Genomic DNA, 13,335 nt, shown 5'->3' with positions numbered 1-13,335 from the left:
TTGACTGCGAGATAACACTCTCCATCATTGGATTCATAATGGCCTACGATCTGATCAAAATTCTTTTCGGGGTCCTCGGAATTGAAGGGCGACGGCTGGGCGGTGTCCTGCCACATTCGTGGCCCTGACGCATCGTCAAAAACCCATAGAAGGCAGTCTGGGCTTGTCCAGTCCGATGAAGTCGCATCTAAAGTCTCGGCACAAACACCATAAAACACCCATGGCCCTACTTGAGTAGTTACGAGTATTTCCTTTATCACGACGTGGGCAGACCAGGGAGTGCGTATATGGGCACTTGCCTCGTCGCCGTTGTAGGCACCTCGGGGCTGCCATCGTATGTGGCAAGGTTTGATTACGATTTTTATGTTAGAGGTAACCTTAGTTTAGTATCAGGCATGTGAACGACATTGTTTCTCAGAGTCCAATGGCTGGAGGAAATACCTGTTTATATACCCTACGATCCCAGGTTCAAGCTGTCCGTGTGGGAACTATTGATGAAATAACAGACTGGCTCTTCCTGAGACTGTTTAGGCTGTTAGAATTTGAAGTCCTTTTACTTGTATCAAGGGGCTGTTTTCTGATTCGAGCCGGATTACGTTGTGAAGCTTGGTTGTGAGGCCGGAAATCGCCGCAATTGGGTGTATCGGAACGATACGTGGTAAAGCTGTTCCTCCACCGCTCGCAGCATCATCCAGACACCAATTCTAGATCAAAAGTATTCATTAACTTATCGTAGTGGTATTTGGACAGCCTGTTCTCTGCCATCGCCAGAGGTCTCTACGAGTTCCGGAAGGCGTGATAGTAGACATATGTAGTACACTTTCGGATTCTCCGTTGTGCGATGTTAGAATGCACTTTGGCCCAACTGGCATCATACACAAAACTCTATCCCTGCATAGCAAGGAGTCGGTGGGTTGGGCCCGAAGTTACAGAAGCCAACAGATATGACATGTATGAGAATAAATTACATACACATCAACTCCTATATTGCCTGGACTCAATTCTCTTTCCTATTCGCGCTGCATCGTTACGCTCTCTTTCCGCAATTGAAATCGATACTATCATCTGGGGACGCTTTACTTTACGACAAGAATCATACATGCATCAACAAATCATATTATACCTAATACTTAGGATCACAACATCTTTTCTCAACCCTCGAGCAGCTCCACTTCAAGAGAAGGTAATTCAGCCGTCGGAGACTTATTGTATAAATGGGCAGGGACCTCAGATATACCAACAATATGATACATACCAAGAATTTGGGCAATCTCGAAAAGATCAACTGGCATAAAAAGCTTGCTACTATACAAGTTTCGGGCAGGGATTTGACACTACCCCGACTGCTCCTGCTCTACTTGCCAACCATCAGCTACGCTCGGCTCTTTCCAAAGGTTTACAACAGATGATGACTTAGACGACTGGCTGAACACTTGACTGTTTGCTGTTGCCGTCTAAGTGAAGCGATTTTACTTTCCCCTGGCTTTCTTATTCTCATGTATCCGGACTGGTAGTCTGAACCCTCTGACTCGCAACATCTGCATGTGTTCTGCAGAAGAGAATATCTCTGACCGGAACACTTCTATCCTAGTTTGTGGAAAGAAGAAGCAATGTGAAAGCCCCCCGATGCCACTGGTCCAGTCAAGATTTGCAGACCCCCTCCCTTACTTAGCCCTGCTGTTGCCTATATTGTTTGCACGCCGCTCTGAGGTTGCCGTCCTTCGACATTCGACAATCATAGCCAGGGGTGCGTTCTGGGATGTACTGACTTGCCCTTGGTGAGGCATCTTACCTTAAACCTGTCATCTATTCCTTCTCCCCTAGCCACGACGCAGGACACCCTTGTGGGACGATTTAGTACTCAAGGAAGTGATGTCCCCCCCGAGTCTCATATCCCAACTTCCTTCTTCAAACCGTCTTTGTTACATATTCTACTGGGTGCCAAATTGATTCCGTCTCTCTCAACTTGGGTATACACGGTCCCAGCTCCAAAGCACTTTTCGTCTTTCCTCTCCTCTTATTGGCCATCTACTCGACCCCGGAAAAGTCGATACAATGACTGGCTTGCTGGTTTCTTCCGGCTCGAGTGCCAAGGCCGTCGTTGACACAACCAAAGACTTCCTAAGATGCTACAAGAATCACGCTTTGACAAAACAGTCGATAACCGTTCCTGAGCCCGTGTATCCCACCAAATCCTTCAGCATTTCCCTTGATGGGAAACTGCTCTATTCTCCCCCTAGTAGCACGAAGCTTGAGATCTCCCCACTAGCATATGCCGTCATTGAAGGAGAAAGCACGGTGATTTCTGAGCTCCCGGCCGGTTTGAAGCAGAGTATGCAGAGCTCGCAGTTTCAGGATGAGATCGACAATGCTCTGTTTCTGGCTGACTTTTTCGGACAAGAAGAAGCGAGCGATTTGCTTCTGGAATATAGACCGGACCCAGGACGTAAGCATTCGTCCAATGGTCTACATGGTGCCGCGGGCCGGGGTCTTGAGGAAGAGATCCTGGAATATATCTGGTTTTCTGGCGCTGACCCTGATGTTCTGGATGGGTTTGGCGGTACGCCAATCATGTATGCGATGCAGTTGCCGGCACCGCATGATTGGAAGATCATCGAGCTTCTCATTGAGGAAGGAGCGGATCCATGCTACGGTATCTGTATTGGTGACGTCTCTTGGCCCTATCCCGACATCGCAAAGGCTATGGGCAAGCCGGATCTAACGAAGCTATTGGAAGAAGCAATCTTGGAAATGTCAGAAGACGAGGAAACAGATGTCCCGTCGCGGTGTTGATCAACTTGCGCGAGTGTTATGGCTGTGTCCATGCCCATGCTTTCCTATGAATATCTTGTTGAGTTGTTAGGTAGTTACAAATGCTTATCTACTAAGTATCGATTTTATTCTTCTTGTCTCATACTCCTCTTAAACATACTCAGCTTTGCCCCAGCCTTACAATGAATGATATAGTATACTTTGGGTTGCCGTTATGCAGCCATCAAAGCATTGCTGCCGTCCTCGTCATGATCATGTTGCTTGCCGGTGCCCCCAAGTTGCTACGAGTGCTTGTAAGTCGCCAAGAATCTCTGCTCTACTCCGAGCATGTATGTCCCTGTGAATTGGCTTTGGTCTACCGCCGAACGGTAACCTAAAAAATGCCTTGAAGAGTCAGAAGTATTGTAATGCCAGAAATGCTTCGTCAAGGCTATAAAATTACTGATCAGAGAAACACTAGAGGACAAAGGTGTTACGAGAGTTGAACGAAAGGAGGGCTTGCATAGCGGAACAGAGGGAAAACCCACCCAATTCAATGTGATACCGAGACGTTTATACCCGTTGACTACCATCTACATCGGGGATCCGCCGCCTTGCACCTATCGAACATTCTCTGAGGACTAGTTCTAACAGAGACCGTACTCTACCAATGGTTCCTGCCCAGTCGCTTTTAACAGTGCAACGCGGACAATCGTACACCCAAAAGCTAAGTCACCAATAAGCTTTGGGAATGCCATAAATGCGTGTCGAATGGAACCGTCTACACATTAAGCAGTTACTCCAAGAAAATAGGATCCCCTAGAATTTGGATGCTTTCTTGCGTCAGCACATCATAAACTGTTCCTGACGCCATAGATGTCCAGGATGCCAACGCGGACGCGATAAATGATTCAATCACGATTCCTGCAATTGGCGCGCAAGGAGGGAAAGCCGTAGCTGTAACTGAACAACCAACCGCACCCAATAAAGAGCCGACAAACCCTACATAACCACCCGTCATTGCTAGGTTCCCCTGATTTTGGGGCAGGAGGCCGACAAAGTTAAGATGCAGCCTCTCCTCACGTGGATCTCGACGAATGGCAAACCACACAAGGTCGGCACCTCGATACCTGCCCCCGGTAATGACCAGCGGTAGCAGTTCGTCAGCAAAGGCAATGGGATGGTCCATCACGAGCGGGTAGTAGGCTGGAATAACAAGATGGAACACGGCGGCACGCCTATAATCAGTCGTTGCAATAAGAGCTTCTCTATCGGCTCGCATCCTCAGGCATATTGTCGCAAGATCATGATGATAGCCACCAAACGCAGGACCAAGGGGATCTTCTGCCTGTCTTCCTTCGAATGCAGGATACCAATCGCTGTCCGGGTGCCATACATAGAAGAAGTGATGTTGACCATCCTGTGTACCGTCGACGGCAGCCATCTCATTCTGGACGAAGCGATGCACGTAGGCTCCGAACCCACCATGACCCCAACCTTGCACCCTGGCGACGTTTGCAATCTCGAGTTCGGATCGTATGGCATCGAGGCTTGCACCGACTCTTCTGATGGCACTCGCGACATCCAACAGTACCAAAGATATAGAGCCCAGGGCGGCGGCCTCGAAGTAGGCTAGGAAGGTTGGGGTCGAATTGAACGCATTGGGAACGACCCGAATTTCTCTCGCTTGAATGCCGTTGAGCAACTGCGGCAGAGCGTCTCGTACCTCCTGGTACGTCTGCTCTTGCTGCCTCGAAGCTCTCCGTTCTCCCCTCTGCGTCAGCAACTGAGATAGCCCTAGCGCTAGGAGCCCCATTGTCTGGCGAGTTGAAGAGCCTGCTGGTAATTGAGGCTGGAGATGATGCGGGGAACGGCGAGACTCATTTCGAAGATTATCACGACCAGGTAGGCAGAATTGTAAGTGAGGGCCTCTAGGGTTGTCTTCAGGAGTGCCTGGTTATCGAACAGCGAACTGGGGTCCAAAATGATCGAGGAAAAGCGACAAGGCGAGACCAAGTGTATTCATTGGCAGGACCCCGATACTGAGCATCATCAGAAATGAAGAGGGGTAATCCAAGCGTGCCGGCCTTGTGTGTGGTCATCTGAGACATGCATGGCGTTGGCCAACCAAACACCTACAGGAATGGCCGTTGGATGCATGGACGTCGAAAGTACTTCAGCTGTTTGGTATGCCTTTGCGCGATTGTGAGGAGGACCAACAACAATTGCCAGTTGTGCTGGGAAATGAGGTCTGTTGCCGGCTGGTGAGTGCAAGTGTTAACGTTTGAACCTGCCTAGGACGATCGTGCCTTCTCGCTCTTGCTGGCCGTCTCCACGCGTCACGTGTCACAGGAAACACGAAACGCGATACGCACGCGATACGCGTGCGCCATAGCTGATGCATCTCACATCACAATTCACATTGCATGCACAAATCCATCTCACATCACAATTCATTAACAAACACATGTACCTATCGCACGCCCATCTTTTTTGCAGGCCCAACCATGCACGCTCGCTTCAACTCCGAGCTCCTACCAACTCCGTGCTCCACCCGTTTCCACAAACGGCATTGCTAAGGACCACGCGATAGTTAGGCCTCGACGCTCTCCCCGTCACTTTTTTCGGCCACCATACCAGCCCGCATCTTGGTAGAACACAGCAACTGCGCAGCATCATCCAGCATCTGCTGAATGACCAAGGGCGTGCCGAATCGTGCCGCATAGAATGAGTAGATGACGACCGAGGCGCAACCCAAGCAGAGCAGGACACCCAATGTGAAGGAGATGAACTTGCATCGTCCTGCAAGCCTCGCATCACCAGTCGCCAGCTCAAAAAGCAGTGACCAGGTCCAGGTCAAGTACATTGTACGAATCGAGACGCAGACAAACACCATCGCTATCCCGCCAAACGCCGCATACGTGAGCATCCTTCCTCGACTTCCATTCATTCTGGTCACCGCAAAGACCGGCACAGCACCCCAGATCATGAAAACAAGGAGTATCGTATCAAGGATAAGGTATCCCAAGACCTCCCTTGCTTCCTTCTCCAGTCCCGAATCAATAAGGGCCGGCCAAAGCTGGTTTTGAGTACACCATGCCAGAAGGCTTGGTGTCGCTGGTACGCCGACCAACAAGGTCAATTGGAGGACGAAGAGCACGGATGCAAGCAAGTATCGCCCAAACCGCGACAGAAGTGTAGTGGCCTCCGGGAAGGGGTCTCTGTGGATGGACCAAATGACAAACTTTCTGTCGCGTTGGCGGGCCATGTCAACGGCCTCGGTTGTGTTCTTTTTTTTACTAGTGGACAGCCAGGTCAACATGCCTCTTGTCTAGATACGGCAAGTTGTCAAAGTAGGCATAGGCGAGGAAAATCTGGTGCAATAGCTGTGGCTGAATGGAGAGTTGAAGCCAGTTACGTGTCTGCTGTCCTGATGCTCACCTCGACCGATTGTTACACTAATATTTATGCCCAAACGCCCTGTTGCTCGGCTGTGTCGGGGTCGAACCACGCCGTTGCATAACGTACCCTCAATACAGCTCAAAAGTGACGCTTCATCCCATGACAATATGGATCAGAAGGCGCGGCGGCTACGGGACTTTCGGGACCGTTCTTGTTTTGTGAGTAGATCTCACGTTGCTTCTCGCTATGAGAGGCGACTACCTTGATGCATCAGAGTACTGTCACAATTCTGGCCGGTATAGCCCCAGCCCAGATCGGAATTTGTTTCCATTTAAACAAAAAATCCGTAAGCATAAGCCTGGATATGAATTAAAAGTTGTGGTAAAGCTCGTGTAGCTGTTCGTTATGCGTATGGACCTCAGCGGTTGTTCTCCTGGTATGTTGATCCAACAATTAGCAAGAGAAGCTCAGGATTGTTCGTCAGCCTAATTTGAACATCATAGAGAATGGGCCAAGTGTGGACAGCTAGAGGTTTTAATCCTAAAATTACGCATGGTGTAAGAATACCTTATATGAATGACACGAACCAGCTCTTTATTATGGGGATGTTGGAGAACAATGACGACGCTGTCATATCATTCGAAGACCCTGCACGCGATTATGAAAGCGCAGAGATAGTAGAAATTTTAAATGGAAAGGTGTAGTTATCATTGCTGATCCTCACGTTGGTGGGACTTCTATGGTGGATTTGCATGGTGAGCTGGAAACTGCAGTACAAATCACGGAAATAAGAGCGGAATACTATAAATAGATCAAACGCCGATAAGCCGATAACATTATCGATAAACAGAGTTCGGCAGATAAGCCGATAAGCACGGCGCTACCCACAATCTCCAATCGCACATCACATCTAACCACGGCGAATGGCACCAGAACCAGACAAACGAATTAAAAACTGACCAGCAAGCTGCGACCACTCAGACAACGAACGACAACAACCTGGCAAGAAACGAAAACTAGGTGATCAAAACCATCATCTCCCTTCACCGGAAAAGTCGACAAGCGAGTCAGGTTCATGTAACTGATTCATGTCGATCATCAGGCTATCTACTGTCACTGACATTGCTACCACTGCGCATCCTTTTCGGACTTTGTCGCAACTTCTTGCTACCTGTTTGACCATGTTTTGATAGAGCAGTTTGGAGGCAGGCTGCAATTGACTTGCGGTTTAGGTCTTTACAGGAGTGTAAAGCGACGTACTGGCCAGCAATACAGGCTTCGATAGTTTCACAATCCATGCAGACCATATATCTGTCATAAATTCGTTTCTGGGCTGTTTTATGTTTGGCATTAAGGTATTGTGCTGATAATATAAATGTGTTATTTATTGGTTATCCTTGCTTTGCTGCGCCATGAACACGCCGATTAGATAAGAGAAGAGTTGATTCAGCCAATCGCTTAAGGCTACCCTATATCTAATAATTTTTACTCTTGCACTAGACCAAAAGCTACGCTAAGAAAAACATTATTGGCAGATTTAAAAGATAATTCAAGAGTACAGACCAATCGGTACGTCATCCAAGTCTGTCGACTTTTGTATCTGTATCAAACCTCCGGAATCGAGTGTAGAAGGTCACTCTTGGTACTTTGTAGCGTCAACACTCAAAGACGGAGTATCGACGCTCTACCATCGGATCTCTCTAGGTAGTACTGAGAGCCACTTCGATTTGTTCATGCTCCTGAGAGCGCTACAATGTTTGGCATCGTGGATCAAGGATACATACTGGCCTGCTTTTCGAGCGGATATCCTGAAGCTGCCAGCCACTGAACAAAAAGGACAATGACACCGCCATGGCGTCTTGCTTTTCCAGCCCTTGAATAAGAGGAATTTGACAACTACAAACACTCTCACCATATGGATCCCTCGTCTGTTTAATCTGCGTATAACCTGCTAGACCATTTGTGCCTCCCTACTCAAGAAGAACGATGTGCTGGGTAGATCCAAATTTTGTACGTGCTCGTGAGCTTACCCTGTTGCTAGGGGGTTCATCAAGACCCAATGCAACATCCCGCGACGTCGAGCGTGTGCAAGTTCAGAAGAAAACACAGAACTTGGTCAAGATTAACCACTTTCAGCCAGCTTTTGTCCTCGATGGACGTCGGTAACCTCGAAAAAGACCGTTTCGGATTCTTGTTCTCGCACTCTCATACAAGCCAAAGTGAGCTGTGAGCATTAGTTCATTTCCATACCGCTGGATCACGAAGCGGCTGGAACAGGCCGTCCATGCACTTATATGCATCTATATGGCAACCGACGTCCTGGCTGTCCCCTCTTCCCCTTCCCCTCCCCCCTTCCCGTGTGGATCAAAAGAATCACCGCATCAATGGAGCTTGATGTCAGTATCCTTACCATAACGGACTGGTACGCAATAGGGTTGACGGCCTTTCTCGTATTGCTAGCCCTGCGGCGTGCCATACGAATCATCCTCCGTTGCATATGTCCACCGGCCCTCCGTCGCCTGGGAAGAAGAGTCTCCCAATGGGCGGTGAGGTGTCTGGCGTATAGAGGCCCATTCCGTCGCGGAAGTAGCGTGGACATCATCACCTGGGCTCATATGCTCATGTTTCTCTCTTATCTTACAACCAACCTGAGCTGCATCATCATCGGTGCTGGGGACGTGGTAGAAGCCTGCTCCAGAGCCGGCAAGCTTGCATTCATTAACCTCATAATCTTGTATATTGGTCCCTGCCTTGACTTCATCGCTTCCGTCCTGCGATTTCGGCTTCGTGTTCAGAGGCGAATACACGCCGGTGCAGGGTGCGTAGTTGCCATTCTGTCCACTATCCACGCCGTAGGAGCGTTCTCCAGACACGGATTGTCTGCCATAGATCAGGGGCACAATCTTTATGCTACTTTAGTAACGAGCTCGCTATCCGTGATAAGTTGTTTAGAGCTGACATCAAACAGGCTCTTGCCGGAATCTACTTCATCCTCATACCTATCAGGACTTTCCCGTCATGGATTCCTTATGAAATGCTACTGTCCATTCACTATCTTGTAGCAGGATGGTTGGGCTTCGCCATGTGGCGCCACATTCCGACCGACTCGCAGTTTTCTCTCATCTTCCTCTATGTGGTTGCCGGTATCTTCCTAGGCTCTCTGACCTGGCAGGTCGGGGAGACTGTGTATATGAATGGTTGGTGGTTCCAGTCGGTGTCCCTCAGTCAGAATGGTAGCTACGATTACATCCAGGTCAGAATGACGCTGAGAAAGCCAGTCAAGGTCGAGCCTGGGCAATATATTAACTTATGGATCCCGTTGGGCCCGCTATCAGGGCTACAGAGTCACCCGTTCACGGTGGCCAACTGGTCGATCCGTGCCCAAACAGAACTGAAGGTATTTGTCGGGGTCAACCGCGGCCTCACCAGCAAGTTACGGGATGCAGTGAAGCGCGGCCTCAAGTCTAATATCGGTCTTTATATGGGCCCCTACGGAGCTACAATCGCCATGAAAGGATATGAAACGATCCTGTTAGTTGCCACTGGCCTAGGTGTGGTGGCTGTTGCGCCGTATCTACAGGGGCTAGTCCATGCGACTCGTGCGCATGAAATCCGTAGCGCGCCCGTACATCTGATCTGGCATATCCCATCCTGGAGTAGGTCTCTCCTTCCTTCATTCTTTTCCTCGATTGACAGGAGTTGCAGAGCAAGCACATGCGGTTTTTGACATTATCGACTTTGCCCTCGCCCTTGACGAAGGCGATGACACGGAGGAGGGAGGCGGAAAACCGCCGCAAATATCGGGTATAAAGATTTCCATGTGCTACGAGGAGGAAAAATCCTCATTGCCACCTAAAGTCCAGCTGTTCATCCGGGAAATGGGAAAGAAGGAGAGTGAGAAGCCAGGTAGAACCAGGATCAAAGTCTACAACCGTGACTTGCCTCTCGAGACATTGTTGATTAAAGATGCAGTGATAAGCCCTGCTCAAGGCGACTCCGAGAAGCCTACCATGATCGCAGGTCAGTCTTTCATTCTAATTTGCGAGCAAGACTGACAGTACGTACAGCCTCAGTTTCCAAAGATATGAGGAATAAGCTCGTCAAATTTGCAGGAGAGCATTCAAGCGCGGTCGACCTGGTGTTTACAGATTATCAACCTTGATATAGTGGTCGTTATCACCCATGGGGGTTCAGACAACGATGTCAGAGACAGCCACTTTGGGACGAGGGTCGCGCCTTCCTTCATATTGCCGCATTGGGACATATCGTAGGTGTTGTAAAACTAGCTTTGTATTTTCTATGGATCTTATTATAGTACTGTAGCAAAGAGAAGTATCCAACCAAACTCTATCAATCTACTATGCTGCTTGGTATCAGATATGCCCTGGTATTTACTCTTGTAGCCTATTTACCAGCCTTTCCATCAAAATCCCTCTATGTAACTCACTATCCATCTGTTTGTGAACAGGACAAGTTGTGTTAGTGCTCCAACCTCGTGCGGTCTGCAGGCTGTAGCCCAAAATGGATGCTTCATTCGAAATTAGCTCACTCCCGGCCACGCGTACATCTTGTGGAATGATCATTTACTTACCTCTTTGACGGTTTCAAATCTGCTATGAAGTGTCCTAGTCTTAGCGGGTAGCAGACGTTCTTCATTACGTTGAGCGTGGTTCAGAGTCTCCAGGCACTTGTAAAAGTCGACAGCTGCTGGATATGCTGTCCACTTTGCGTAGTCAACGTGGTCTCCTCGCATGTCTTTCCTCAGATAGCCATTCATGAGTTCTACCGTTATTCGCCAAAATCCGGCGAGCAAGTTATCGGTCGTCCCATAGGAACAGAAATGCTGTCCCCCTTTTGTAAAAAGGTCAGCTAGAATGCCAGACTGGTATGTAAAGGAGGTAACAGTACAAATCTTGACCTGGCCAGATGTATCCAGTAGCACGTTGGAGCAACTCAACTCTGGGTGACCTATATCGTGTTCCTCAAGGTACAAAAGACCATCCAAAATCTTCCATGTAAGCAAGAATGTGTATGAATTGGGGGCGCCATTGAGGCACGAACCTGCTTCAGAATATAGGCCAATTCAGGACCACGGACTTTGCGAGACGCTGCGATCTCTGCAAGAGATACTGGCATGAATTCATACACTACGGTGAACTCACCTGGCGTAGGCATCGTATAGACCCCGATTCCTTTGACGAACCTCCTGTTCTCAATCTTACGGACTACAGATACCTGTTCTTCACTTTCGGATCTAGACAGGGTCCAAAACAAGACACTGCTTTGTTTCTCGTCAAGTAATGGCGGTTTCTCCTCAAAGGCCGCCGGTTTTGTCCTCGCCAACTGTACGTCCATATTTCGACCTAGCGTGATCTTGTAGTATCGCTCAAAGTGCCGCTCTAGACGGTTGGTTTTGGTTTGGTCATGTTCCAATGATGCGGTTATTCTGTTATCTTCTATGTGCTTTTTAGGGCCCAAGATAGCCGTGGGATTCTCAACTATCACTGGGAGGCCGGCAAAAGCAACTCTCTTGGGAGGCTTCGAGACTTGCTGAGCCTTGGGTGGAATGTCAGGGATGCTCTTGAGAAGGGTTTTGGCTTTTTTGTCCGAGGTGCGTTCATCACCCGAGGTATCTATTTGTGGAGGAATCACTTTCGGTGATTGACTCTCAAAGTCTGCAATAACATCGCTGCCGGCAAAGAAATTTCCAAGTCGAGTGGCCCTCTTATCCGGTTGCTTCTCATTGTCCATAGCGCTTACAGCCACGCCATACCTCAGTGGACTGAACATTGCGACAGCAGCGTATAATATATATGGACGAGTTGATAATGTCTACCGGCTAGACGTGTAATCCAAAAAGAGTCTGTTCAGGGCTCTTGGAACCACTAGAGAGCCGATTGCAACCGGATCTCTCATCTTTTGTTCCTTGCAACACTGGTGGTGACCATTTTGGCCCTTGTGCCTCGCCTTATTTGTATGTTTCCATCACCTTTTGTTATTTACACCATGATATTTTCCATCAGCAATGGATTACCGTACCCGCAGAGACAGGCTGAGCAAAGAGAAGCAGCAGTATTTCTTTGGCATAGCAAGCATCCGGTTTGGAGCCCTAGATTTTAACTGGTGCCGGCAACGGAATCCGCTCAGTGGGAGCCCAGATCAGAAGAATGTGGCTAGTTTGGAGACCATGTTTAGGCGTGGATGTGACTGGTCCCCGGAGCAGGTCAGCCATCAGATCCCGGCCTTGATCGATCCGGCACTGCTCGAAGACAGTCTACAGAGAGCCGAGAAAAGCCTCTCCCTCGAGGACCTCAAGAAAGAAGACGGGGTATTTGCGGAACTAGATCTTGCTGATGGCAAAGTCATTTGTCTCAAAGGTGAACACCGAGTTCTGGCCTCTGACGCCACAGTCGTAAACCGGAAAAAGCGTTGGATTGTTCGTTTGTACTCAACAGGTATACAAGTCTTCCCCGAAGGATAGATCGAGAAGACTAGAGTGTTAAACTGAAGAAACAGACTTAAGCGAAGATGCAAGAAACGACCTAGCAGATGAAAGGGCGAGCGAGAGGCAAATGACAGATGCCGAATACTTCTACAATATCACTTTGTTCTGGTTGAAGAACGGCGATCCTGATCAAGGACCCCGGCCCAACCCATGGTTCGCTCAGCTTATGCGTCATTCCGAGGGCAAAGCGAAAGACTTGAAGCGGCTATGGTCGGGTCCGTCCTCTCAAGGAGACTTATTGAGGCGATTCCATGAGATCCCTGCCCTCTTCTGGGGAATCAGCCTCGGCAACGTAGGAAAGACAATAGCCATGCCGAGACAACAGGTAGGCGCTTCGATGACGATGATGTATGCTTTTCTAAACATTGACGTATTCAGACCCGAAATCAGATTAAACGTGTGTTTGACTTCTGGGACTACATCTGCTGTCATGATGTGAGTATGAAACTGAGATTAGATATGAACACTGTCAAGGTGGTCAGCGGCAGAGCCTCAGGTGCATACGCCGGCCTCAACCTCGCCAACAGCGGCGAGATCTTGCGTAACTTCGACACCACAGAACGAGCCGCCATCTTGTCTCGGCTCGAATCAGCCACGACGGATCGAGTTGTTCCAACGTTAGGGATTTTCTTTAGGAATACCCTATATCTACAGAGCGTTATCGATTGCCTGAGACA

The 13,335-nt window shown here is 48.9% G+C and overlaps 6 protein-coding genes across 15 annotated transcripts; 4 read left to right on the top strand and 2 right to left on the bottom strand.

Annotated features, from left to right (window-relative positions):
* Window positions 1-1,542: 1,542 nt before the first annotated feature.
* FOXG_06945 (uncharacterized protein) lies at window positions 1,543-2,885 on the top strand. Its single transcript, XM_018385591.1, has one exon. The coding sequence runs from the start codon at window positions 2,056-2,058 to the stop codon at window positions 2,791-2,793; it is 738 nt and encodes a 245-aa protein (XP_018243042.1). The 5' UTR covers window positions 1,543-2,055; the 3' UTR covers window positions 2,794-2,885.
* Window positions 2,605-5,060, bottom strand: FOXG_06944 (uncharacterized protein). 2 transcript variants are annotated; one of them, XM_018385589.1, is made up of 2 exons: window positions 3,300-5,060; window positions 2,605-3,228 (listed from the first exon to the last, which is right to left on the bottom strand). In XM_018385589.1, exon 1 carries the CDS (start codon window positions 4,565-4,567, stop codon window positions 3,548-3,550), a length of 1,020 nt encoding a protein of 339 aa, XP_018243040.1. In that variant the 5' UTR covers window positions 4,568-5,060; the 3' UTR covers window positions 2,605-3,228; window positions 3,300-3,547. The 2 variants fall into 2 exon arrangements, with proteins under 2 accessions (XP_018243040.1, XP_018243041.1); XM_018385590.1 differs by having other exon boundaries at window positions 2,605-3,202.
* FOXG_19475 (uncharacterized protein) lies at window positions 4,961-7,544 on the top strand. Of its 3 annotated transcripts, XM_018399697.1 has the most exons (3): window positions 4,961-5,015; window positions 5,345-6,589; window positions 6,657-7,544. In XM_018399697.1, exon 2 carries the CDS (start codon window positions 5,487-5,489, stop codon window positions 5,838-5,840), a length of 354 nt encoding a protein of 117 aa, XP_018243039.1. In that variant the 5' UTR covers window positions 4,961-5,015; window positions 5,345-5,486; the 3' UTR covers window positions 5,841-6,589; window positions 6,657-7,544. The 3 variants fall into 3 exon arrangements, with proteins under 3 accessions (XP_018243039.1, XP_018243038.1, XP_018243037.1); XM_018399696.1 differs by having other exon boundaries at window positions 5,345-7,544; XM_018399695.1 differs by lacking the exon at window positions 4,961-5,015 and having other exon boundaries at window positions 5,092-6,589.
* A 939-nt stretch (window positions 7,545-8,483) lies between these two features.
* Window positions 8,484-10,682, top strand: FOXG_06942 (uncharacterized protein). 4 transcript variants are annotated; one of them, XM_018385585.1, is made up of 4 exons: window positions 8,484-9,071; window positions 9,122-9,809; window positions 9,859-10,173; window positions 10,221-10,682. In XM_018385585.1, exons 1-4 carry the CDS (start codon window positions 8,538-8,540, stop codon window positions 10,313-10,315), a joined length of 1,632 nt encoding a protein of 543 aa, XP_018243033.1. In that variant the 5' UTR covers window positions 8,484-8,537; the 3' UTR covers window positions 10,316-10,682. The 4 variants fall into 4 exon arrangements, with proteins under 4 accessions (XP_018243033.1, XP_018243034.1, XP_018243036.1 ...); XM_018385586.1 differs by having other exon boundaries at window positions 9,859-10,682; XM_018385588.1 differs by having other exon boundaries at window positions 9,122-10,173.
* Window positions 10,315-11,943, bottom strand: FOXG_19474 (uncharacterized protein; the record flags this gene model as incomplete). Of its 4 annotated transcripts, XM_018399692.1 has the most annotated exons (4): window positions 10,403-10,681; window positions 10,745-11,004; window positions 11,062-11,161; window positions 11,215-11,943. In XM_018399692.1, the coding sequence occupies 4 exons, from the start codon at window positions 11,941-11,943 to the stop codon at window positions 10,577-10,579; spliced, it is 1,194 nt and encodes a 397-aa protein (XP_018243030.1). In that variant the 3' UTR covers window positions 10,403-10,576. The 4 variants fall into 4 exon arrangements, with proteins under 4 accessions (XP_018243029.1, XP_018243032.1, XP_018243031.1 ...); XM_018399691.1 differs by having other exon boundaries at window positions 10,315-10,681; window positions 10,745-11,161; XM_018399694.1 differs by having other exon boundaries at window positions 10,315-11,004.
* A 222-nt stretch (window positions 11,944-12,165) lies between these two features.
* FOXG_06941 (uncharacterized protein) lies at window positions 12,166-13,331 on the top strand (the record flags this gene model as incomplete). The annotated part of the gene is made up of 4 exons (XM_018385584.1): window positions 12,166-12,608; window positions 12,664-12,983; window positions 13,037-13,275; window positions 13,313-13,331. Exons 1-4 carry the CDS (start codon window positions 12,179-12,181, stop codon window positions 13,329-13,331), a joined length of 1,008 nt encoding a protein of 335 aa, XP_018243028.1. The 5' UTR covers window positions 12,166-12,178.
* Between the last annotated feature and the right edge of the window lie 4 nt (window positions 13,332-13,335).

Source organism: Fusarium oxysporum, chromosome 3, assembly GCF_000149955.1.
Source record: "Fusarium oxysporum f. sp. lycopersici 4287 chromosome 3, whole genome shotgun sequence".
Lineage (NCBI taxonomy): Eukaryota > Fungi > Ascomycota > Sordariomycetes > Hypocreales > Nectriaceae > Fusarium > Fusarium oxysporum.
The sequence above is the reverse complement of the archived record's forward strand: the minus strand, read 5'-3'. Positions and strand labels throughout refer to the sequence as shown.

Bases quoted from the DNA above. Each gene is read 5' to 3' on its own strand.
- FOXG_06945 (XM_018385591.1), top strand. From the start codon at position 2,056: ATGACTGGCTTGCTGGTTTCTTCCGGCTCGAGTGCCAAGGCCGTCGTT.
- FOXG_06942 (XM_018385585.1), top strand. From the start codon at position 8,538: ATGGAGCTTGATGTCAGTATCCTTACCATAACGGACTGGTACGCAATA. The intron at 9,072-9,121 runs GTAACGAGCTCG...GACATCAAACAG, and splicing joins ACAATCTTTATGCTACTTTA to GCTCTTGCCGGAATCTACTT. The intron at 9,810-9,858 runs GTAGGTCTCTCC...CAGGAGTTGCAG, and splicing joins CTGGCATATCCCATCCTGGA to AGCAAGCACATGCGGTTTTT.
- FOXG_19475 (XM_018399697.1), top strand. From the start codon at position 5,487: ATGACGACCGAGGCGCAACCCAAGCAGAGCAGGACACCCAATGTGAAG.
- FOXG_06944 (XM_018385589.1), bottom strand. From the start codon at position 4,567: ATGGGGCTCCTAGCGCTAGGGCTATCTCAGTTGCTGACGCAGAGGGGA.